General features: G+C 43.2%; 1 protein-coding gene across 2 annotated transcripts in view; it reads right to left on the bottom strand.

The window, feature by feature from the left end:
- LOC145351987 (NACHT, LRR and PYD domains-containing protein 3-like) overlaps positions 1–23,657 on the bottom strand; it is an 87,003-nt gene extending 63,346 nt beyond the window's left edge. Inside the window, exons 1-3 of one of the 2 annotated variants that reach the window (XM_080201837.1) lie at positions 23,571–23,657; positions 13,597–13,670; positions 7,619–7,785 (exon numbers count right to left, since the gene is read on the bottom strand). In XM_080201837.1, the coding sequence (XP_080057963.1) occupies positions 7,619–7,785; positions 13,597–13,639 (210 nt within the window). In that variant the 5' untranslated portion in view covers positions 13,640–13,670; positions 23,571–23,657. Of the gene's footprint in view, positions 1–7,618; positions 7,786–8,422; positions 8,540–13,596; positions 13,672–23,570 lie in introns of those variants that run through there. The other variant, XM_080201838.1, reaches the window with a different exon arrangement.
- Positions 23,658–23,994: the final 337 nt, after the last annotated feature.

Below are 23,994 nucleotides of genomic sequence, written 5' to 3'. Positions count from 1 at the left end.
CTTCTGGATTGCCCAAGCGTGCAATAAATGGTTGCCTAACCAGTGACACCCACACCCCGCAAGTAAATTTTAAATAAACTAGTAACAGGTGTAGTCCGAATTCAAATATCTAATTAGTCTATTTCTTCCTTGGATGTATGATTCTATTTTTGTGAAGCCCTACCCCAATTACTTGGGGTGTTAACATTGTTTTCTAAATAAGACTGGTGGAGTCACTCACTTTCGACTTATTCTGCTTAACGTCTAACTCTATTTCTTTTTTTTAAAAGATCACCAAAGCCTAGTTTCCAACCTTAAGTTCCTCCCTTGTTTTCATAGCACAGAAAAGCCCTTTGGTCCATCAAATCTGCACCAACAATAACTACCACTAAAGTTGCGCTAATCCCATTTTCAGAACTTGTTCCATATCCACGAATGTTATATTTCAAGTGCTCTGCCAAATGTTTTGAAGGTTGTAAGGTTTACATCCTCCAAGCCCTTTCCAGGCAGTGCATTCCAGATAAAAGCAAATTACTATGGATGCTGGAATCCAAAACCAAAAGAGAAAATGCTGGAAAATCTCAGCAGTTCCGGCAGCATCAGTAAGGAGAGAAAAGAGCTGACATTTTGAGTCCAGATGACCCTTTGTCAAAGCTAAAAGGCATAGAAAGTGGGAGATATTTATACTGCAGCGTGAGGGAATGAAAGGTTAGTCAAAGCCACAACAACCAGGGTAATGGGCTGCTAATGGCACTCTTAATGGCAATTAGCTCCACCCCACCTTGATCCCTTTGCTTTCATTTTACTTATTTTTACTGTTCTTGACCTTTTACTTCTTTAGTTTTTCTTCATTTTTCTGCACCCCCATACTCTTTCACCTGCTTTATCCCCCTCCCCCTTTTCCTCACCCTTTCTCCCCCTTTTTCTAATTTTACCTCTTCTACCCTTTCCCTACCAACACCACTCCCCCCCCACCCCACCCCCATACATTCATCTGTCACAGCTTATCCTCTTATTTCATCTTCTCTGCCATTTGGCTATTCACATCCTTTATTCTCTCTGTGGATTGCAATTGACAGCCCTTTACGCTGGTTTCTGTGGCTATGACTCATTGTTCATTCCCTCACGCTGCAGTATAAATATCTGCCACTTTCTATGCCTTTTAGCTTTGACAAAGGGTCATCTGGACTCGAAACATCAGTGCATTCTGGGTTCTTGCCACCCTCCAAGTGATTTTTTTTTTCTCTGAAATCCCCTTGTATCCCTTGACCCTCGTGCTAAAACTATGCTCCCTCATTACTGACCTCTTAAGAGGAAATTTGCTTCGTATTCTCTTTGTCCATACTCCTCAATCTCTGCTCTAAAGAAAACAATCAAAGGCTAACTCAATCAGACTGGTCTCTTCTTATATCTCAAATGCTCTATCCCAGGCAACATCCTGGTGAATCTCCTCTGAACCCCCTCTAGTGCAATCTCATCCTTCCTATAGTGAGGTGACCAGAACTGCACACATTATTCCAGCTGTGGTCTAGTCAACGTTCTGTACAGTTCCAACATAAGCTTCTTAAGAACATAAGAACATAAGAATTAGGAGCAGGAGTAGGCCATCCAGCCCTTCGAGCCTGCCCCGCCATTCAATAAGATCATGGCTGATCTGTCGTGGCTCAGTTCCACTTTCCCGCCCTCTCCCCATAACCCTTAATCCCCTCTCTTATCAAGAACCCATCAACCCGCTTCTTAAAAATATTTAGCGAGGCAGCCTCCACCACTTCAACAGGCAGAGAATTCCAGAGATTCACCACCCTTTGAGTGAAGAAGTTCCTCCTCAACTCCGTTCTAAACCGCCCCCCCTTTATCTTGAGGCTGTGCCCCCGAGTCCTACTGTCTTTTTTGAGCGGGAAGAGTCTCTCCACCTCTATCCTATCCATCCCATTCATCATCTTATACGTCTCAATGAGATCTCCTCTCATTCTTCTAAACTCTAACGAGTACAAGCCCAGTTTATTCAGCCTCTCCTCATAGCTCAACCCCCTCAACTCCGGTATCAGCCTAGTAAACCTCCTCTGCACTCCCTCCAAGGCCAAAATATCCTTGCGCAGGTGCGGCGCCCAAAACTGCACACAGTACTCCAGCTGCGGCCTCACCAATGCCCTATACAGCTGCAGCAAGACCTCCCTACTTTTATATTCAATCCCCCTCGCTATGAAGGCCAGCATCCCATTCGCCTTCCTGACCACCTGCTGCACCTGCAAGCTGGGTTTTTGCGACTCATGCACAAGGACCCCGAGGTCCCTCTGCACCGTCGCCTGCTGCAGTTTTTCGCCAAGTAAGTAATAGTCCTTCCTACCATTCTTCCTACCAAAGTGGACCACCTCACACTTGCCAACATTAAATTCCATTTGCCATTTCCTGGCCCATTCGCCCAGCCTATCTAGATCCTTCTGCAGACTCTCCACACCCTCCGCACAATTTGCCTTTCCCCCAATCTTGGTGTCATCAGCAAATTTCGACACCCTACACTCGGTTCCCTCCTCCAGATCATCTATATAAATGGTAAATAGCTGAAGCCCCAGCACCGACCCCTGGGGCACCCCACTAGTCACCAACCGCCAATCCGAATAGCACCCATTGACCCCCACTCTCTGCCTCCTATTTGACAACCAATCCTCTATCCACGCTAACACCCTACCCCCAACTCCATGTCCCCTGACCTTCTGCAATAACCTCTTGTGAGGTACCTTGTCAAACGCCTTCTGAAAATCCAGAAAGACCACATCCACCGGCTCTCCTCTATCCACTGCCCTAGACACACCCTCATAGAACTCAAGTAAATTTGTCAGACACGACTTCCCTTTAACGAAACCGTGTTGCGTCTGCCCTATCAAGCAATTCCCTTCAAGATGCCTCGCAATTTCCTCCTTAATGACGGATTCTAACATTTTACCTACCACAGACATTAAACTAACCGGCCTATAATTCCCCGCCTTTTTCCTGGCACCCTTCTTAAACAACGGCGTAACATTAGCCGTTTTCCAATCTTCCGGCACTTCCCCGGAATCCAGCGACGTCTGGAAAATAACCACCAAGGCATCCACTATCACCTCCGCCATTTCTTTCAGAACCCTCGGATGCATTCCATCCGGTCCTGGGGACTTGTCCACAATCAGCCCCTCCAGTCTGTCGAGCACCACCTCTCTAGTAACAGTAATGTCATTAAGACCCTCCAGTCCTACCACCTTTCCATCGCTAACACCCGGCAAATTATTCACGTCCTCCTCCGTGAAGACAGAAACAAAAAAAAGTTATTCAATACCTTACCCATATCCCCATCCCCTACCACTAGGTCCCCTTTCTCATCCTCTAAAGGACCAACGTTCACCCTAGCCAGCCTCTTCTTTTTTTATATATTTATAAAAACTCTTGCTATCCTTTTTTATATTAAGTGCTAGCCCAGCTTCATAGCTTCTCCTACCCTCCTTTATCAACTTCTTTGTCAATCTTTGTTGACATTTAAACCTCTCCCAATCCTCTTCTCGCCCCCTGCTCTTAGCTACTCTAAATTCCTCCGCTTTTAATTTAACACTTTCCTTCACCTCCTTCGTTATCCACGGCTTATTACCTCTCCTCCTACGGTCCTTTTTGACCATCGGAATAAATTTCTGCTGAGCACCAAGAAAGATCTCCTTAAAGATCCTCCACTGCTCCTCAGCAGACCTACCTTCCAACGCGCTCCCCCAGTCAACATTCGTCAATTCTTCTCTCATCCTACCATACTCCCCTCTATTCAAACAAAGGAAGCGTGTCCGGGAACCCACTTTCTCCTCCCCCATCTGCAACAGAAACTCCACCATACAATGATCACTCTCTCCAAGAGGATCCTTCACCTCAAGGTCCCTAATTCTACCCGCCTCATTACATAGCACCAGATCCAAGATAGCTCGCTCCCTCGTCGGCTCCAACACACACTGTTCAAGGAAATTATCCCGGCAGCATTCCAAGAACTCCTCCTCGAGCCCACCTCGTCCAACATGGGTCGACCAATCAATATGCAGATTGAAATCCCCCATAACTACTGCCGTCCCATTCCTGCACGCCGCACTTATTTGCGCGTTAACAGCCCGCCCCACCTCCAGATCATTATTGGGGGGCCTATAGACGACACCCACCAGCGTCTTCCTCCCTTTGCTGTTCCTAATCTCCACCCACAACGATTCCACTTTCTGCTCTTTGGCTCCGATATCATCCCTTGCTACCACCTTGATACTATCCTTAATCAGCAGAGCTACGCCACCCCCTCTTTCCTCCTGCCTATCCTTCCTAAACACTTGATAGCCCTGTACATTCATCTCCCAGTCCCTGTCACCTTGCAGCCACGTCTCTGTAATGGCCACCAGATCGTATCCATTTGTGTCGATCTGCGCCACCAGCTCATCCACTTTATTCCGAATGCATCGTGCATTCAGATAAAGCGCTTTCATCCCAGCCTTCACCTGGACCCTATTTGCCGTAACGCCACCAATTGGGACATCCTCGGCCTCTTCCCTTACCTGTACCCTATCCTTAACTTTAGACCTCGTAACGTCACCCACGCTCGCACCCTCCCCCCCCAATTAGTTTAAAGCCCTGTCTACAGTCCTCTTTACTCGATTCGCCAGCACTCTGGTCCCAGCACGGTTCAGACCAACCCCATCCCGCCCGAACAAGTCCCACCTACCCCAATACTGGTGCCAATGCCCCATAAATTCGAACCCATTCCTCCCACACCAATCCCTGAGCCACCCATTCACTTCCTTTATCCTGTCAACCCTACGCCCGTCTGCACTCGGTTCAGGCAGTAGCCCAGAGACGACCACCTTGTCGGTTCTACTTTTTAATTCCATTCCCAGCTTCTCATACTCCCTCCCCAGATCCTCAGTCCGCACTTTGCCTACGTCGCCGGCACCCACATGTACTACAACGACCGGGTTCTCACCCTCCCACTCCAGATTCCTCTGCAGCCCAGCTGCGACATCCTGTACCCGAGCACCAGGCAGACAACACGCCCTTCTGTGCACTTTGTCATTGTGACAAAGGACAGTGTCAATACCCTTCATCCCACTATCCCCAATCACTACTACGTTCCTTTTCCCCTTCTCTTTGCCTATGTCCTGCTGCATCACTGTACCGTGTGCAGTTTGCTCACCAACCTCACCTGCCTCGTCCTCTTCCAGAGTGGAAGCAAGAACCTCAAACCTGTTATGCAGATTACACTCTGTGCCATGGCTGATAAAAACAAGTATCCCACGTACCTTCTTAACTGCCATATTCACCTGCTGCCTTCAGAGATCTGTGAATAAGTACCCCCGAGAGTCACCTGTTCCTCTGAACTTTCTAGTATCCTGTCATTCATTAAATACTCCCTCATCCTGTTATGTCATTCAAATGCATCGCCTCACACTTATCATGGTTAAATATTATCTGCCACTGCTCTGCCCATCTCTATCTTCCTGTAACCTATGACCTTCTATATTACTAACCACCCCACCAATCTTGCTGTCATCTGCAAACTTGGTATTCACTCCACCCACGTTATCATTTAACATATGATGACATAACATAACCTTGTGGTACACGGCCAGATACCAGCCTCCAGTTACTCAAATTGCCTTCTACCACCAGTCCTTGTGTTCTACTACTAATGATGTGGAGATGCCGGCATTGGACTCGGGTAAGCACAGTCACAACATCGGGTTAAAGTCCAACAGGTTTATTTGTAGCACAAGCCACAAACTTTCAGAGTGCTGCTCCTTCACCAGGGTGAGTGGGAGCCATGTTCACAAACAGGGCATATAAAGACACAAAGTCCATTTACAAGATAATGGTTGGAATGCGAGTCTTTACAGGTAATCAAGTCTTAAAGGTACAGAGAACGTGAGGTGGAGAGAGGGTTAAGCACAGATTAAAGAGATGTGTATTGTCTCCAGCCAGGACAGTTAGTGAGATTTTGCAAGCCCAGATAGTGTGACGTGAACGCAAGATCCTGTTTGAGATTGTCCTCATGTGTGCAGAACTTGGCTATCAGTTTCTGCTCAGCAATTCTGCGTTGTCGTGTGTCGTGAAGGCCACCTTGCTAAACGCTTACCTGAAGGTCAAAGGCTGAATGCCTGTGATTGCTAAAATGTTCACTGACAGGAAGAGAACAAACGCTCCTGCTTGGTGATTGTCAAGCAGTGTTCATTCATCCATTGTTGCAGTGTCTGCATGGTGTCCCCAATGTACCATGCCTCAAGACATCCTTTCCTGCAGCGAATCAGGTAGATAATATTGGCTGAGTTGTAAAATTATGTACGGTGTAGTGGGTGGATGGAGTTCTCACGTGAGATGATGGTGTCCATATCGATGATCCAGCACGTCTTGCAGAAGTTGCTGTAGCAGGGTCGTGTGGTGTCCTGGCCACTGTTCTCCTGAAGGCTGGGTAGTTTGCTGCAGACAATGGTCTGTTTGAAGTTGTGCGGTCGTTTGAAGGCCAGAAGTAGGGGTGGAGGGATGGCCTTGGTGAGAGGTCCGCCTTCATCGATGACATGTTGAAGGCTCCATTTGAAGCCAAAGCCTCCAACATCTCTTCACTTCCTACCTCAAACTATTCGAGGTCCTCACAATCCCATTTCCTGAATTCTGTATCTAATTTCACATTTTCCTGAGTGAAGGCCAATGAAAAATGTTAACACCCTTTCAATGTCCTGCAGCTTCATGCACAGATTGCCTCATGGGTCTCCAGTGGGCTCTAGTCTTTCCCTGGTTAATCTGTTCACCTTAGTGTATTTATGAATATCTTAGGCTTCTCCCTAATATCGTCTGCGAGTCTTTTTTGATGCCCTTTTTTTTGCTCTCCTAATTGTTTTAAGTTCCTTCTTGCACTTCCTATATTCCTCCAGGGCCACAGCTGAATTGCTCCATTTGGCCTTCATCCTCTTCCACATCAAATCCTGAATTGCCTTAGACATCCAGACTTCTGTGAACGTATTGCTACTACATTTCTCCCTATAGGGAACATGTTGTAACTGTACACTCCCACTTCCTTTCTGAATCCCTGCCAACGCCACCTCCCCTCCCCATCTATCTTGATGCTATTCAAAACTTCCAACACATCCTCTTTGTTAATGTCCACATACTCAATCTCTTCAGTCCACCGCAAGCCTGCAGTACAACCACCCAGCACAGTTTTCAACTGTGAATAATTGAATAATAATTTAATAATAATAATTCAATTTCAAAAATCAAATTCTTCTATTTTGGACAGTTCATCACATAACGATGTTGCAAGCCTCTTCTGAAGCTCCAATCCATTGTTCCTCGATTATTCCTGAAGTTTAGTCCCCTGCCACTTTTTAAAGCTACCAAAAAGATTTCTATCCACAATTCTTTGGATGACTGGGACCAGAGACCTGCTACAGCCAGCCATCTGATTAACCAGAAAAACTCAGACAGGAATCCCTCTCCTAATGGACACAGCAAACCTTGCTCAAGCAAGTTACCGTTCTTTTAAGTTTCAAATATGTGCGGGACAGCTCTCTGAACCTGGGGTGAGTTTCCCAACCATGGCTTTCTAGGAAAACCACAAACTAAATAATCAAAACTCATTCTCTGCGCCACAACATACCTGATGCTCTTGTTCACTCATATACTTCTCCTTTGTTAACAACGAGCTGATTCCATCCACCCTTTCTTCAATGGCCTGTTCCAGTCTGTCCCGGTACAACTTTGTAAACTGGTACAGCTGGGATTCATTGTACTTTGCCAAGAGTTCAGTGTCTGGAAAGATTTGATCTGAGATAAAATGCACAAAACAAAATGTTTTATTTTCTAATCAGGCTGCTCCATTCCCCTTATACGAAATGATATCTGTAGGCTACATTATCAAACACTCTGAAAATCCGTATACAACAAACATTTTGAAAATCCATAAATTTATCAAACGCTCTGAAAATCCATATAAACACGTGCAGCAATCCACTTTGTCAATCTATTTATTTTCATCTTCACAATGTTTCATCTTGTGTTGGTAGATTGGGCTTATAATTGGAAATTACAGAAACTTGGAAAATGGGAGCTGGAGTAAGCCATTTGATATTGCTCCGCTATTCATCAAAACCATGACTGATCATTCAACTCAATAACTTGTTCCTGCTTTCCACCCCCCATATACCTTGATCACTGTAGTCCCAAGAATTATATCTAACATCTGCATGAAAACATACAATGTTTTGGCTTTGGATAAGTGAAGCGTTATGGATGAATACTTGAGATTTATATACTGTTAGGGAAAAGCATTACAATCATTTATTACTATACAATACTACTAGTCAGAATACTGGTGTGTACATCTATAAGAGCACATAGAGAAAGCCATGAAGCACCAGAGTCATTCGGGTGTATTCATGGGATAACTGATTTTGAGACATACCATTTTGTCCTGTACAATACACTGGTCATCCTCACTTGAAAAACTGTGTTTAATCTTTGTCTTTAACTCTGGCGACGAACACAGACTTTGGAAAGGATGCAGAGGAGGGAAGCATGGCTAATTTCCAAAAAAAGCATCAAAACTTTAATCAATAATCAAAATAATAATAATCAAATCTGGTCAAGTTGGGACTCTACTGCAAAAAAGCCTAAATGATCTGAATGATGTTATAAAATGATGCAGGGAGGAGCGAGTTGCAGCAAAATCTTTTTCCCCATAAAATGTGTCATCGGGAAGAAGGGGGACTACAATTCTAAGCTGTGTAAGGTCTGATATCAGGAAATGGTTCATTATCCAGTGAATAATAAAACTCTGGAAAAGGCGGAAACGTTGTACAATTGTCACTGACACCCTTCAAGCGAGAGCGGGGAAGAACATCACCACTGATTAAAAAAAGTAGATAAATCAGGGGCAAGTGTGATTTCACGGATTAAGCTTTGATCACAGATCAGAGAAGAATTTATATTCCCCAAATTGATCTACTTATACTTTTGTTTCAAGCTTTGTCCCTCCAAAATGGTTAGATGGTTTTGTGTGGAGTGGATAATGTGTCAGACCAAAAGATGAAAGAACAGGATTAGGTCATTCAGCCCATCAAGTCTACTCCACCATTCAATGAGATCATGACTGCGCTGAGAATTCTCAACTTCACATGCCCGCCTTATCCCCTTTATCCTTAATCCCCCTCTTGATTAAAAATCTGCCCATTTCAGCCTTGAACATAAAATGATCCAGCCTCCACAGCTCTCTGCAGCAAATTATCCACATACATTACCCTCTGAGAGAGGAAGTTCATCCTCATCTGTCTCAAATAGGTGACCCCCTTCTCTGAGATTATGCCCTCTGGTCCTCAACTCTCCCCAGGGGGAAATGACCTCTCAGCAGCTACCCTGTCAACACCTCTGAGCATCTTGTATGTCTCAAGAAGGTCATAGAATCAAAGAATAACTGCAGTGAGGGAGGCCATTCTGCTCACTGAATCAGCACCCACTCTCCCAATACTATAGACTCTACTCATATTAAGTACACTTTTGTGCAGTACCTAATGAAATGCTTTTTTTGCAATCCAAGTATATTAGATCTACTGGTCCCCAGTCATCCATCCTGCTCATTGCCATTTCAAAGAATTCTAATACATTTGTCCGGCATGAGTTCCCCTTCACGAAGCCATGCTGACTCAGCTTGATTCCATTTTGCGTTTTCAAACGCTTTCCTATTACATCCTTTATAAAGGATGTTAACATTTTCCCAATGACAGAAGTTAAGCTAATTGCCTGACAGTTGCCTGTTTTTTTGTCTCTCTGCCCTTTTGAGTAAGGGTGCTCATCAGCAGTTTCTTAATCTGTTGAGACTTTTCCAGAATTTAAGAATTATTGAAATATTACTACCAGTCTATCTACTATCTCGGTAGCTACTTTCTTTAACATCCTGGGACTAATTAGGCTTTAGCCCTGTTAGTTTCCCTAGTAACTTTTCCTCCAGATATAGTTATTATAAATATTAGTATCTTCTATTGTGAAGAATGACACAAAGTATTTGTTTAACTCCTGTTCCAATTCCTGATTCCCAATTATTATTTGTCACTTTCCTTCTCTCATAGGCATGTGTTCCTTTGTCCATTCTCTTCCATTTTATATATATTTAAGCTCTTGCTATCCATTTTTATATTAATTGCTAGTTTACCCTCATACTTTATATTCTCCCTCATCACTTCTTTTGGTCATCTTTTGTTATTTCCAAAACTTTCCCAATCCTCTGGCCTACCACTACTTTTTTGCTGCACTACATTTTTGTTTCTTTCAGTTTAATACTGTCCTTGACTTTCTTTGTAAACTATGTTTGATTTATCCTCTTCCTGCCTTGCTGGGATATATCTTTGTTATGAGCCATAAACTATTTTCACAAACATCTGCCATTGCTGATCAACCATCTTTCCTGCTGGACTTCTTTCCCAATTCTGCCCTCATTACTTTATAAATACCCTTAAGTGTTGTACAGTTGTTTCTGGTCCATGTTTCTCAGTCTCTTACCGAATGCTAAATTCTGCAATACTATGGTCACTGTTTCCAAAGGGTTCTTCTACTATGAGTTTATTAAACCTGCCTCAATGCACATTACCATTTCCAAAATAGCCTGATCGCTGGTGGAATCCACAACATATTGTTCTATTTTGTGCTGAATACTAAGTGCATTTAAATAAAGAGCAATTACTTTTGCTTTGTCATTATTTTCCTATTTTTTGTTTTTTTAACATTTGCGCACTATCCCTTCTGTAACACTCTGGGTATCATTACCTAAATAGTTGTCTTGTAATGCTGCCATATCTTTTTGTTTTGTAAGCCTAGACATCCCCTCTGCAGAACCCCTCCTCCCCCTCTCTATTTAGTCTAAAGCCCTCTCTACTTCAGTCTTAGGATTTGTAGAGAGACTGTTCCCAACACCCTTCAGATGTAGGCTGTCCCAACATTACAAAATCCGCTTTGCTTAGTACTGGTGCCAGTGACTAACAAATCAAAATCCACTTTTCCTACACCAGTCTTTGAACCATGCATTTCTCGTTCTAGTTTTATGTACCCTGTATCAATTTGCACACTGCTAAGGTAATAATCCAGAGATTATAATCTTGGAGGACTTGTGGCTTAAGTTAGTGCCTGGCACCACAAACACTCGATGCAGAACTTTTCTTTGGACCACCTCTGTTAATGGTCCTTATATGAACTTACACGAATCCCCTTTCCACTGAAATTTCCTCTCCAGTCCAGAGATCTTCTGAACCCTGACAGTGGGTGGGCAATGCAAACATCTGGACTCTCACTCCTTGCTACAAAGAACTGTGTCAATCCCACTCATGACACTTCCCCTACTGCCAGTTATTCTTATGTGTTCCCCCGCTTGCAATGACTTCCTGTACCACAGTGCCGTGGTTAGGCAACTCAACTATAATTATATAGCACAGGAAAGATTGACCACAGAGTATTTATCTGTCCAATGCTCTTACGATCATTGAACATAAGAACCTAAGAAATAGTAGCAGGAGTACGCCGTCTAACCCTTCGAGCCTGCCCCGCCATTCAATAAGATCATGGCTGATCTGAAGTGGATCAGTTCCACTTTCCCGCTTTCTCCCCATAACCCTTAATTCTCTTGTCTGTCAAAAACCTATCTACCCGTGACTTAAATATATTTAGCGAGGTAGCCTCCACCACTTCAACGGGCAGAGAATTCCAGAGATTCACCACCCTTTGAGTGAAGAAGTTCCTCTTCAACTCCGTTCTAAACTGCACCCCCCTCCTTATCTTGAGGCTGTGCCCTCTAGTCCTGCTATCCTTTCTAAGCGGGAAGAATCTCTCTACCTCTACCCTATCCATCCCTTCATTATCTTATACGTCTCTATAAGACCACCCCTCATCCTTCTAAACTCCAACGAGTACAGACCCAGTCTATTTAGTCTCTCTTCATACTCCAACCCCCTCATCTCCAGTATCAGCCTAGTGAACCTCCTCTGCACTCCCTTCAAGGCCAAAATAACCTTGTGCAAGTGCGGCGACCAAAACTGCACACAGTGCTCCAGCTGCGGCCTCACCAGTACCCTGTACAGTTGCAATTGGATTGTCAAATACAATTTGTTAACAGACAACAATTCCAATCTGCCCTTAGACGCAACTATCACTAAATGCCTGCTTAATTAATCTGAATTAAGGGTGGAGGGATTTCCCCACAACAGATATATTAGAAGTTCCCCAGTTATTAGTTGATTGTTTTTGTCTATGCTAAAAATATTATTATTTCAGTTGTTTTTAATGTTAAACATGAATTGATAAATTAAGTCAGACTCTGGTGAAAAATTAACAGCTTTGAATGCACCATCATCAGACTCAGTAACATATCCATCTGAGCTATTTTTGATCAACTCTTCATTGTCTCTTTACAGTGACTGCTAATTATGGACTCAGTAACTGCACAGTACATCAACAGTCACTTCCATCATCACTTATGGAAGCTGAAGATGTTTTTTAAATTCAGTTGTAGGATGTTGCATCACTGGGTATGCTAACATTCATTGTCCACCCCTAGTTGCATTTGAGAAGAGGATGCTGAACTGCTATCTGCATCTTTGGTATCTTTGCAAGTAATCATCTTCCAGTACTTGTTTCCACAACTTCCTCCTCCATCTTCCACGATTTGCTGGACTGCAAAGCCAATCAACAATTGTGCTGTTTTCTTTCCATTGATGTATACACAAGAATTCGACTTTAGCATAGCTCCCTGGAACATCTTTATGTTCTAAAGCTCCTCGCATCACTGTATCTTTCTTTTAACTTAAGCTTACTTTTGCCACCAAACCTTTATTCAGATGCTCTGACGTCTTTATGTGGCTCAGTGTCAATCTGCACTTCTGTATTAAAAATGTTACATCATAAATACAAGTTTGTGGTTGTTTTTATAATGTTGTCATGGAAACAAAATACAAGATGATACAGGAGCAGAAATAGTCCATTCAACATATCAAATTTGCTCCAGCATTCGTCGAGATCATGACTGATCTGATATGATAATCCTGAACTCCACTTTCCCACCTTATCCCCACCTTTGATTCCATTATTAACTAAAAGTTTGTCTAAGCCTTGAACATATGTAACGACTAGTCTTGACAGTCCTCTGCAGTCAAAAATTCCAGATTCCTCATCTCTACCTTAAATGAGCCGCTCCTACTCTGAAATTATGCCCTCTTGTCCTAGACTCTTCGACAAGGCTCAGGAAACAACCTCTCATCTGTTAAGCCCCCTGAGAATCCTACATCTCTCATAAAGCCTTCAATAATACTGGTTTCCAGAATTATTTTTCTGATTGTGACAACAACCAGACCCATCCCACTGATGCTACATTAAATTTAATATGCTCCTGACTTGCCAAATACATTTGGAATGTTTTGTACATTGATATACATAACATTCAACACCAGCTTCAATTCCTCCGTGCATCACACTTTTTGTTTTTCATGTGCTGTATTTGCCAAGTGATTTCATCTTTTATGATTTCAAAACATCTTTGCTCGGTAGTAACATTACAAAATCAGGAAATGAATTATATTTGAAAGGATTTTACGAAACTACCTGTAGATGTTGGATCATCTTCTATAGTTTGACCTTCAGCCATGATGTTGACAGGTGTCTCAAATAAGTATGCTCTGTAACAAATATTAAATGGACAGGAGATTTAGGTGAAATATTAGCTTGAAAAGGATAATTTAGTTGTTAAACATTAGTTCCTCTCCCGATTAATACACCAGCTGTTAGCTCTGAAATCGAGCATTTTCTGAATGTTAAGATCAACTCTATAGTCAGTGTGACAGAACAGCTGCCCAGTGAATTCAGCGAGTCCTGCTGATCTCCACAATCCAGCTTGAGATATGCTCCTTTGGCAGGAACTCCGTACCAGAAAAGTATACTGGTAGGATTTATTCACGCAATCGTGGCCAACATTGAAATTATTCCCAAATGGAAAATGTTCGGCAGGTAAACTTGGAGTGGATGATCACTGATGAGCCTTCATTCTGTTAAACAATCCAATGACTTGCTATTACGTTCATTCAGATTTGTGTTTAACATTTTTAAATTGTCGATTTGTTACGTTAATCTTAAGTTCCGATAACATCATATGAGGAACATAATACTGATCAACATGCACAATATATGACCAGGTGTCAACCCTGCGGAGTCTATAGACAGTCACATTGTCTTTGTGTCTAAGATGATGCAACCTGCTAAGTTCCATTTGAAAAAATTTGCCATATTTCACATGGTATCAACACCTAACCAAAGAACAATATAGGAGCTTAGGACATTTACCACTATTCAGGGTGAACTGCAACAATTGCTTCTTCCTTTCTGGCACAAAAGTAAAATTGGAAGGTGGCCAAACGAAAACACACAAGGTAAATTAGAATAGCATTAGATCCAATGAGAGGCATACAAATTAGCCAGAAAAAAAACAACAGACCTGAGGTTTGGGAGCAGTTTGGAATTTGCGAAGGACAACCACAGAACTGATTAAAATGGGGAAAATGGAGTACCAGAGTGAGGAACATATAACCTAACTAAAAGCTTCTTTAAGTGCGTAAGGGAAGAAGATTGAAGACAAATATAGGTCCTGACAGTAAGAAACAAGGGAATTTATAATTGGAACAAAGAAATGGCTAAACAACCAAATCCATATATTGCTTCTGCCTTCACATAGGAGCACACAAATTACATATCAAAATTGCTGGGGAACACAGAATTTAGTGAGACAGATGGATAGAAGAAAATCCACATTGGTAGGGAACTGGTGTTGGGGAAATTGATTGGATTGAAGGCCATTCCGAGTAGTCAAGGAACTGGTCCCAGAAATAGTGGATGTATTGGTTCGAAAAGTTTTGGAACAGTTCCTACAGATTGGTGGTTAGCTTATGTAATCCAACTATTTAAAAAGGTGGGTAGAGAGAACAGAGGGAATTTTAGACCAGTCAGCCCGACATCGATATTGAGAAAAAAATTTGTAAGTCCATTATCAAGATTACAAAGTAGAACATTTGATTAGCAACAGTAAAATTGGACACAGCCAGCATGAATTTATGGAATGGAGGGGAAATCATGCTTGACAAATCTACTGGAATTCGTCGAGAATGTAACTAGTAGACTTGATAAAGGGGAGCCGGTGGATATGGCTTATTTGGACTTGTAGAAAGCTTTTGACGAAGCCACACATAAGAGATTAGAATGTAAAATTAAAGTGCAAGGGATTTGGAATGTTGAGATGGGTAGAAAACTGGTTAGGAGACAGGAAACAAAGAAGAGGAATAAATTTCTCATTTTCTGAGTGGCAGAGTGTATATTAATATTTTAGATGAGAGCACTAAATTTACTATCTCCAAATTTGCAGGTGACGAAGCTGGGCAGGAGGGTGAGCTTTCAGAGGGATGTAGAGATTTTTCAGTGTGATTTGGAAAAGCTGAGCGAGTGGGAAATTTCATGGCAGATGCAAAATCAGGTGGATAAATGTGAGTTTATCCAACTTGGTATCAAAAACAGGGACAGAGATTATTATCGGAATGGCTATAAATTAAGAGAAGCAAATGTGAAACAAGGCATGGGTGTCCGTGTACACCAGGTGAAGGTAAGCATGCAAGTGCAACAAGTGCTAAAAAGGGCAAATGGTACATTGGCCTTCACAGCAAGAGGATTCAAGTACAGGAGCAGGGATGTCTTGTTGGATTTATAAATGGCTTCAGCAAGGCCACACCCGGAAAACTGTGTGCAGTTTTGGTCTCCTCATCTAAGGAAGGATATGCTTACTCTAGAGGGAGTGTGAAGAAGGTTTAACAGACTGATTCCTAGGATGGTGAGACTGACGTGTGAGGAGAAATTGAGTTGTTTAGGGTTATATTAGCTGGAGTTTAGAAGCATGAAGGAATCTCATAGAAACCTATAAAATTTAATCAGACAGGGGAGATGTAGACTGGATGTTCCTAATTAAGGGGGTGTTCAGAACGGGGGGGGGGTGTCATAACCTAAGAATAAGCGGTAAAACTTTGTGGACTGAGATGAGGAGAAATCTCTTTACCCAGAGAGCGGCCAGCCTGTGGAATTCACTACCACAGAAAGCACCTGAGGCCAAGACACTATGTTTTCAAGAAGGAATTAGATACAGTTCTTGGGGCAAAGGGGATCATAGGGTTTGAGGGCAAAGTGAGATGAGGTTATTGAGTTGGATGATCATCCATGATCATAATGAACGTCACAGCAGGCGCAGGGGTCAAATGGTCTTGTCCTGCTCCTATTGTCTGTGTTTCTATGAACTACAGTTGAAGTTATTCAACTGCTTTAATTGATAACCAAGACTAAGACCTTGTAAAAAAATCAGTTAGCTCCTGCTGGGCTTGCATGACAAGTGTAATAAACATAAAATCAACAGCAGTTTAAACATTGAAAAAACATGGAAGCCAAAACAGAAAAAGGATGAGTACTGCATGAACAACGTAGATAACCCCCATGTGCGTGCACGCGCCCACCCCCCACACACATGCATGCCCCCACCCAGCATGCGCGCACACCCCACCCACACATGCACCGCCTACACGTGCACACCCCAGCCACAATCACACACATAGGCACAGAGTGCCCTCCCTGCTGCCCTCCACACACATGGAAGCATGACTGGACTGATGCAATAGGATGAGGTTAAGATTGGAGTAAAAAAATCATGAACAGAGTTAAACGAAAGGGCAAGTTACATGACACTACCAATGGAACAACTTGGCTATCGGTAGTTAATTATATTAAGACAAAAAAAAATCAGGATTCTCTTGTGCATATGAAGTGTTTAGTCTTAAACCTGTACCACAGCATCACAGAATCCCTACTGAAGGAGGCCATTCTGCCCAACAAATCTATATCACTACAATCCCACCCAGGCTCTATTTCCACAACCCTACACATTTATGTTGCTAATCCCCCGACACTGGGATCAATTTAGCATGGCCAGCTGAGCAAACCAGATGCCTGAGGTAAACTTGGCTTACTGGACCATGTCCTTTTCTTAAATTCTGAAAATAGGGATATATATTTTATATATTCTCAGCAGCAAAACCAACAACACTTCTGATTTTAAAAGTAAAACTGAAAAGGGGCCACGTGAGAGTGTGGTAGCGTTGTATTTGTGCAAGCCAAGCGACCAAAAGACAAAAAGTGTAAACTGCAAACATTTCCCTCCACCTTGAAGAATCTTTTGTTTTGTTTGGTTCCCTTGACTTGTCCCAATACAACCCCAGTCCTCCCCCATGTTGCCGCCTCTCCGTGTTGTTCAGCTTTTCTTCCACTGAGCACTGATCTTTGTTCTCCAATTAACACATTCTGCAGTAAGGGTACAGCAGTTACCATGAGTGACCTCAATTTGTATATTAATTGGGCTCACCAAACTGGTAATAACGCGATGGAGAAGGATTTCTTGGAATGTTTTAGCGATGGTTTCTCAATCAATATGTCAAGGAATCCACTGCAGAATCAGCCATCCTAGACTGCGTACTATGTAATGAGAGAGGTTAATTCACAACCTTGTGGTGTGAGATCCTTTGGGGAAAAGTTACCATTGTAGGGTGGGATTTTTCATCAAGATGGAGAGGGACACAGTTAATTCTGAGACTGGGGCCCTGAACTTGAGGGAAGCTAACTTTGATGGTATGAGATGTGCATTGGCTAGGAGAATCTGGCAAAAGATCCTTGAGGGGGTTGACAGTGGATGTGCAATGGCAGACATTTAAAGACACGTGGAGGAACTTCAATAACTCTATATCCCTTTCTGCGTAAGAGTAAAATGGGGAAGGATGATCATCTATGGTTAACAAGGGAAATCAGGGATAATGTTAAAGCCAAGAGGAGGCATATAAATTGACCAGAAAAAGCAGCAAACCTGAGGACTTGGAGGAATTGAAATTTCAGCAGAGGAGGACGACAAGGGTTTTAATTCAGAAGAAGAAAATAGAATACAAGGCTTGCAGAAAACATAAAACTTGGCTGCAAAAGCTTCTATAGATGTGTGAAGAGAAAAAGACTGATGAAATCAAATGTAGGTCCCTTACACCTTACATCAGGTGAATTCATAAATGGGCCACAAAGAGATGCAGACCAGTTGAACAAATACTTTGGATCTATCTTCACTAAGGAGGACACAAATAACCTTCCAGGAATATGAGGGACAGAAGATCTAGCATGACGGAAGAACTAAAAGAAATCCTTATTGGTCAGGAATTTGCATTGGACAAATTACACTAAAGGTTCACCACTGATTCCCGGAATCGCAGGACTGACATATGAAGAGAAACTGGATTGAATAGGCTTGCACTCACTGGAATTCAGAAGAATGAGAAGGGATCTCATAGAAACATATAAAATCCTGATGGGACTGGACAGGCTGACATAGGAAGAATTCTCCCAATGTTGGGGAAGTCCAGAACTAGGGATCACAGTCTAAAAATACGGGGTATGCAATCCAGGACTGAGATAGGAAAAACTTCATCACTCAGAGTTGTAAAGCTGTGGAATTTTCTATCACAGAAAGTTGTTGGGGCCGCTTTGTTAAATATGTTAAAGAGGGAGCTGGACGTGGCCCTTGTGGTTAAAGGGCTCAGGGGATATGGCGAGAAAGAGGGATTGGGATACTCACACATTATCAGCCACGATCATACTCAATGGTCGTACAGGCTCGAAAGGCCAAATGGTCTACTCTTGCCCTAGTTTTGTTGTTTTTAATATAAAAGCAAATTACTGCAGATGCTGGAATAAGAAACAGAAACAGAAAACGTTGGTCCGACAGCATCTGTGGCAAGCGGACAGAGTAACCGTTTCAAGGCTGGACAACAATTCAATTATGCCACGACTAACATGCTTTAGTCCCCACGGTACCATTAACAACAACTCAGAGCCTTCTTTACAAAATAAGATAACATTTCTCAAAAATCTAAAAAGAAAATCCACTCTTACACTGTAAGAAGAACTGTGTGTGTTTTGATTTTGCAAAGTTAATCAATAATTGGCCTGAAATTATTTGAGCATCATCTATTCCAGGCTAATTCACATGGTAAATTAAAGTGACAATACCATGTTAAAAAATGATTAATTGATTTTCATGAATTGGAGACAGGTTTTACTTTAGAAGTTGCTCCTAGTTTGTACCGGAATCACTTTCAGTCTAGTAGCAGCTAACCAGATGCTGATTTTCCAGGACATTTGAAGAGAATAGACCAGCGTGAATGAATTAAACCTTTCTGCCCTGAGTAAAGAGGACAATTGAAGGTTAGCGACTGATGCAAATGTTAAAATACAGGTTCTCAAGCCCGGTGCCTGTACTGTAAGTTTGAAAATAGGAATAAGGGCCTTTGATACAGAATGTGTTGATCCCAAGAGTTTGTGTACTATTTTCTCTTCTGCAATAACACTCCAAATTGTTCTGTGGGCAACTAGTGGAGGACAAAAGGGTACTTTACTCTCAAATTCCCCAACGTAAAGTGAACTAGCCTCAATTATGGTTTGACTGCATCTCACAGAATAGCTGCACTTCAGTGTTGGGAAACATAAGAACTTAAGAAATAGGAGCAGGAGTAGGCCATCTAGCCCCTCGAGCCTGCCCCGCCATTCAATAAGATCATGGCTGATCTGTCGTGGCTCAGTTCCACATTCCCGCCCTTTCCCCATAACCCTTAATCCCCTCGCTTATCAAAAACCCATCAACCCGCGTCTTAAAAATATTTAGCGAGGCAGCCTCCACCACCTCAACGGGCAGAGAATTCCAGAGATTCACCACCCTTTGAGTGAAGAAGTTCCTCCTCAACTCCGTTCTAAACCGCCCCCCCTTTATCTTGAGGCTGTGCCCCCTAGTCCTACTGTCCTTTCTGAGCGGGAAGAGTCTCTCCACCTCTATCCTATCCATCCCATTCATCATCTTATACATCTCAATGAGATCTCCTCTCATTCTTCTAAACTCTAACGAGTACAAGCCTAGTTTATTCAGCCTCTCCTCATAGCTCAACCCCCTCAACTCCGGTATCAGCCTAGTAAACCTCCTCTGCACTCCCTCCAAGGACAAAATATCCTTAAGTGTGGCGACCAAAATCCCAGGAATCAGCCGAGTGAACCTAGAACTCAGTATGGTCTCATTAATGCACTACACAGTTGCAACAAGATTTCACAACTTTAATAATCCACCTCCCTTGCAATAAAGGCCAATCTTCCATTTGCCTTACTAATTACTTGCTGTACCTGCTCGCTAATGCTTTGTGATCCAGGTATGTGGACATCCAATTCCTCTGTCCTACAAAAATCTGCATTCTTTCCCCATTTAAGTAAAATTTTGCTTTTCCAGTTAGTCTGGCAAATTAGAAAACTTCACATTTTCCCCACATCTACCAAATGTTTTGCCACTAACACAACTTATCGATATCCCTTTTCCAACTTATTGGGTGGGATTTTCACTAGTGAGACAGGTAACCTTGTGTGTGCTTGGCTGAGAGCCAAGATTCCACAAAAAGCATCACCTCTCTTTAACAAGTCGGGGAGAGGGCAAAACCTTCCCTGATTGACAGCTTTATGATCTTATAAGAAGCTTTTTTTGTGATCTGGTTAATGGTGCAATGTTTATTTGCATAAGATAAAAAGGTGTAAAGTGTTCACAGATCTGTATTTGATATTTAATGGTCAGTTTGTTTGATACCTTCATGGAGTTGTATCAGCAGCAATGTGGCTGAAAATAAAAATATGAATGTGTGTTTTGAAGCAGTGCCATGAATGCTATTGTGCGTTAGTGAATTGGTTTGAAAGTGTCACAGAACTCCTAGAGTGGAAAAGGAGGCTGCTCAGCTCATTGAGCGCACACCAACAATTCCACCCAGGCCGCTCCCTCACATATTTAGCCAGCTAAACCCCTGACACTAAGAGGCAATTTATCATGGCCAATCAACCTAACCTGCATAACTGTGGAGTGTGGGAGGAAACCGATACAGGGCGAACACTGCAAACTCCAAACAGTCACCCATGGCTGGAATTGAACCCAGGTCTCCACTGCTGTGAGATAGCAGTGCTAAGCACTGTGGCGCTATGAGTCAGCATGGAGTGAGAAGACAAGGTAGTGCGTGGAGGACATGAAATAGCATGCAAAGTAGAGGGGCACAGATGGAGGATTGATACAGTGATAGAGACAGATGGGTAGATGTGGCTGAGGTTAAAGAGACATAGAGATGGAGAGAGTGAAGGATACAGATGATGGAGCCAGAGAGAAGAATTGTGAGCCAGAGAGAAACAAATGGTGGAATTCTCCCAACCAGCCCAGGGTGGATTTGGTGGCATGCGGGCATAGCTAAGTCTGGATGGAGCCAAAAAGTCAGAAACCCTGAATGTAAAATCCCATTGTAACTCTCAAAAGTCAACTTGCATTCATTTGTATCTCATGAATGCTTATCAAAACAGCTGCCCACTGGTATCCTTAATAAGAAGTCTCTCAACATCATAGAATCATAGAACCCTACAGTGCAGAAAGAAGCCCTTCGGTCCATCGAGTCTGCGCCAAACACAATCCCACCCAGGCCCTATCCCCATATCCCTACATATTATACCACTTTGTGGATTCCCAGTGACAGCATGGCGATATTGTGCAGACTGACTGTTTTACTGCCTTAACCGGTTTAAAAGCTCTATAGTTTCCTTGTCTATGTGTGTGCTGTTTGAGAATAATTTTTGTTGCCAGTATGTTAGCCCACGCATCCCTGGACACTAAGGGGCAATTTCTTAGCATGGCCAATCAACCTAACCTGCACATCTTTGGACTGTGGGAGGAAACCCACACAGACATGAGGAGAACATATAAACTCCACAGACAGTGGCCCGAGCCGGCAATCAAACCCAGGACCCTGCAGCTGTGAAGCTGAAGTGCTAACCACTGTGCTACTGTGCCACCCAGATTAAAGTCCAACAGATTTATTTAATAGCACAAGCCACAAGCTTTCAGAGCACTGCTCCTTCATCAGCTGATTGGGAGTTCTGTTCACAAAAGGGCACATAAAGACACAAACTCAATTTACAAAATAGTTGGAATGCACATCTTTACAGGTAATCAAGTCTTAAAGGTGCAGACAATATGAGTGGAGAGAGGGTTAAACACAGGTTAAAGAGATGTGTATTGTCTCCAGCCAGGGCAGTTAGTGAGATTTTGCAAGCCCAGGCAAGTCGTGGGGGTTACAGATAATACGACATGAACCCAAGATCCCGGTTGAGGCCGTTCTCATGTGTGCGGAACTTGGCTATCAGTTTCTGCTCAGCAATTCTGCGTTGTGTGTCGTGAAGGCCGCTTGAATACATGTGACTGCTGAAGTGTTCCCCGACAGGAAGGGAATACTCCTGCCTGACATCTGTCGAGCGGTGTCCATTCATCTGTTGTTGTAGCATCTGCATGGTCTCCCCAAAGTAATATGCCCCAGGACATCCTTTCCTGCAGTGTATCAGGTAGACAACGTTGGCTGAGTTGCAAGAGGCATGGTACATTGGGGAACGGGGATCTTGGGTTCATGTCACACTACCTGTAATGCCCACTACTTGGCTGGGCTTGCAAAATCTCACTAACTGTCCTGGCTGGAGACAATGTATATCTCTTTAACCTGTGCTTAACCCTCTCTCCATTCACATTGTCTGTATGTTTAAGACTCGATTACCTGTAAAGACGTGCATTCCAACTATTTTGTAAATTGAGTTTGTGTCTTTATATGCCCTGTTTGTGAACAGAACTCCCACTCACCTGATGAAGGAGCAGTGCTCTGAAAGCTTGTGGCTTGTGTTACCCAATGAACTGTTGGACTTTAACTTAGTGTTATAAGATTTCATACTGCGCTTACCCTAGTCCAACGCCAGCATCTCCACATCACAGGCATCCTGTCAGACCTTCCAACTCCTGTAGAAATTTACCTCAGTGTCAGATCTAATTGCTACCCCTCAGAAAGCCCATATCCCACAGCCACCGCCCCGTTAGCAAATTCTCCTCTCGTATCCACCAGCCCCTCAGTAACCACCTGCTCAGAAACCCCCCACTCCACCCTCAGCAATCCCCCTCAACTACTCCCCTCACATCCACTCGCCCGTGGGAACCCTAGTCCCCCACCCAAACGCATCCTTCCCACGCCACCTTCTTGAGTCAGTTGGTAGGTGACTTCAGGCGTTTGTATTTTTTTCCCCCCCGAAGGAGGAAGCTGGAAGAGAGAATGTCCGGTGTGCGTGGGGTCCTTAATTATGCTGGCTGCTTTCTGTCTAACTCGGCCTTAAAAATATTGAATGATTTTTGCCTCCGCTGTTCTCAGGGAAGTTTAACTGTTTTCATTTGGAAAGCACGCAGTTCCCAATCCGAGTCGATCCGACTTCCGTGTTTGACTGCCCCCATTTTAAAACAAATACGCCATTTTCTAGAACCCACTTATTTTCGCCATAAAATGCTCACAGTACATTAACAGTATAAAGTACCACACAATGTGCACTAACAATCTCTATTTAATACTGGAACTCTAATTATTTCTTACCGTTATTCATAGCACCGCTCGCACATAAACACCCAACTTTGCTGCACGGAAGGCGCCCGACACTGCGCCGGCGCGGCACGGAAGGCGCCCGACACTGCGCCGTCATTGTTGCTGTTACTGTTACCAACGCAAGATGGCCGGCAGCAGCAGTTTGGGCATGCCCAGTAGAAAGCGCGAGCGCTTAACATCATTTCGATAAAAGCAAATTATTGCGAATGCTGGAATCCGAAACCGAAAGAGAAAATGCTGGAAAATCTCAGCGGGTCTGGCAGCATTTGTAAGGAGAGAAAATAGCTGACGTTTTGAGTCCAGGTGACACTGGTCAAAGTTCAAATATCATTTCAATTTGGGCCTAATGGTGGCCAGTGCCAGTCGGGGTGTTGGATGCAACTCGTCCATTTAAATTGGTTCATTTGCTGTGGGC

This window comes from Carcharhinus amblyrhynchos, chromosome 13 (assembly GCF_965287045.1).
Source record: "Carcharhinus amblyrhynchos chromosome 13, sCarAmb.v2.hapA, whole genome shotgun sequence".
In the NCBI taxonomy this organism is placed as follows: Eukaryota; Metazoa; Chordata; class Chondrichthyes; order Carcharhiniformes; family Carcharhinidae; genus Carcharhinus; species Carcharhinus amblyrhynchos.
This window is presented reverse-complemented; position numbering and strand designations above follow the sequence as displayed.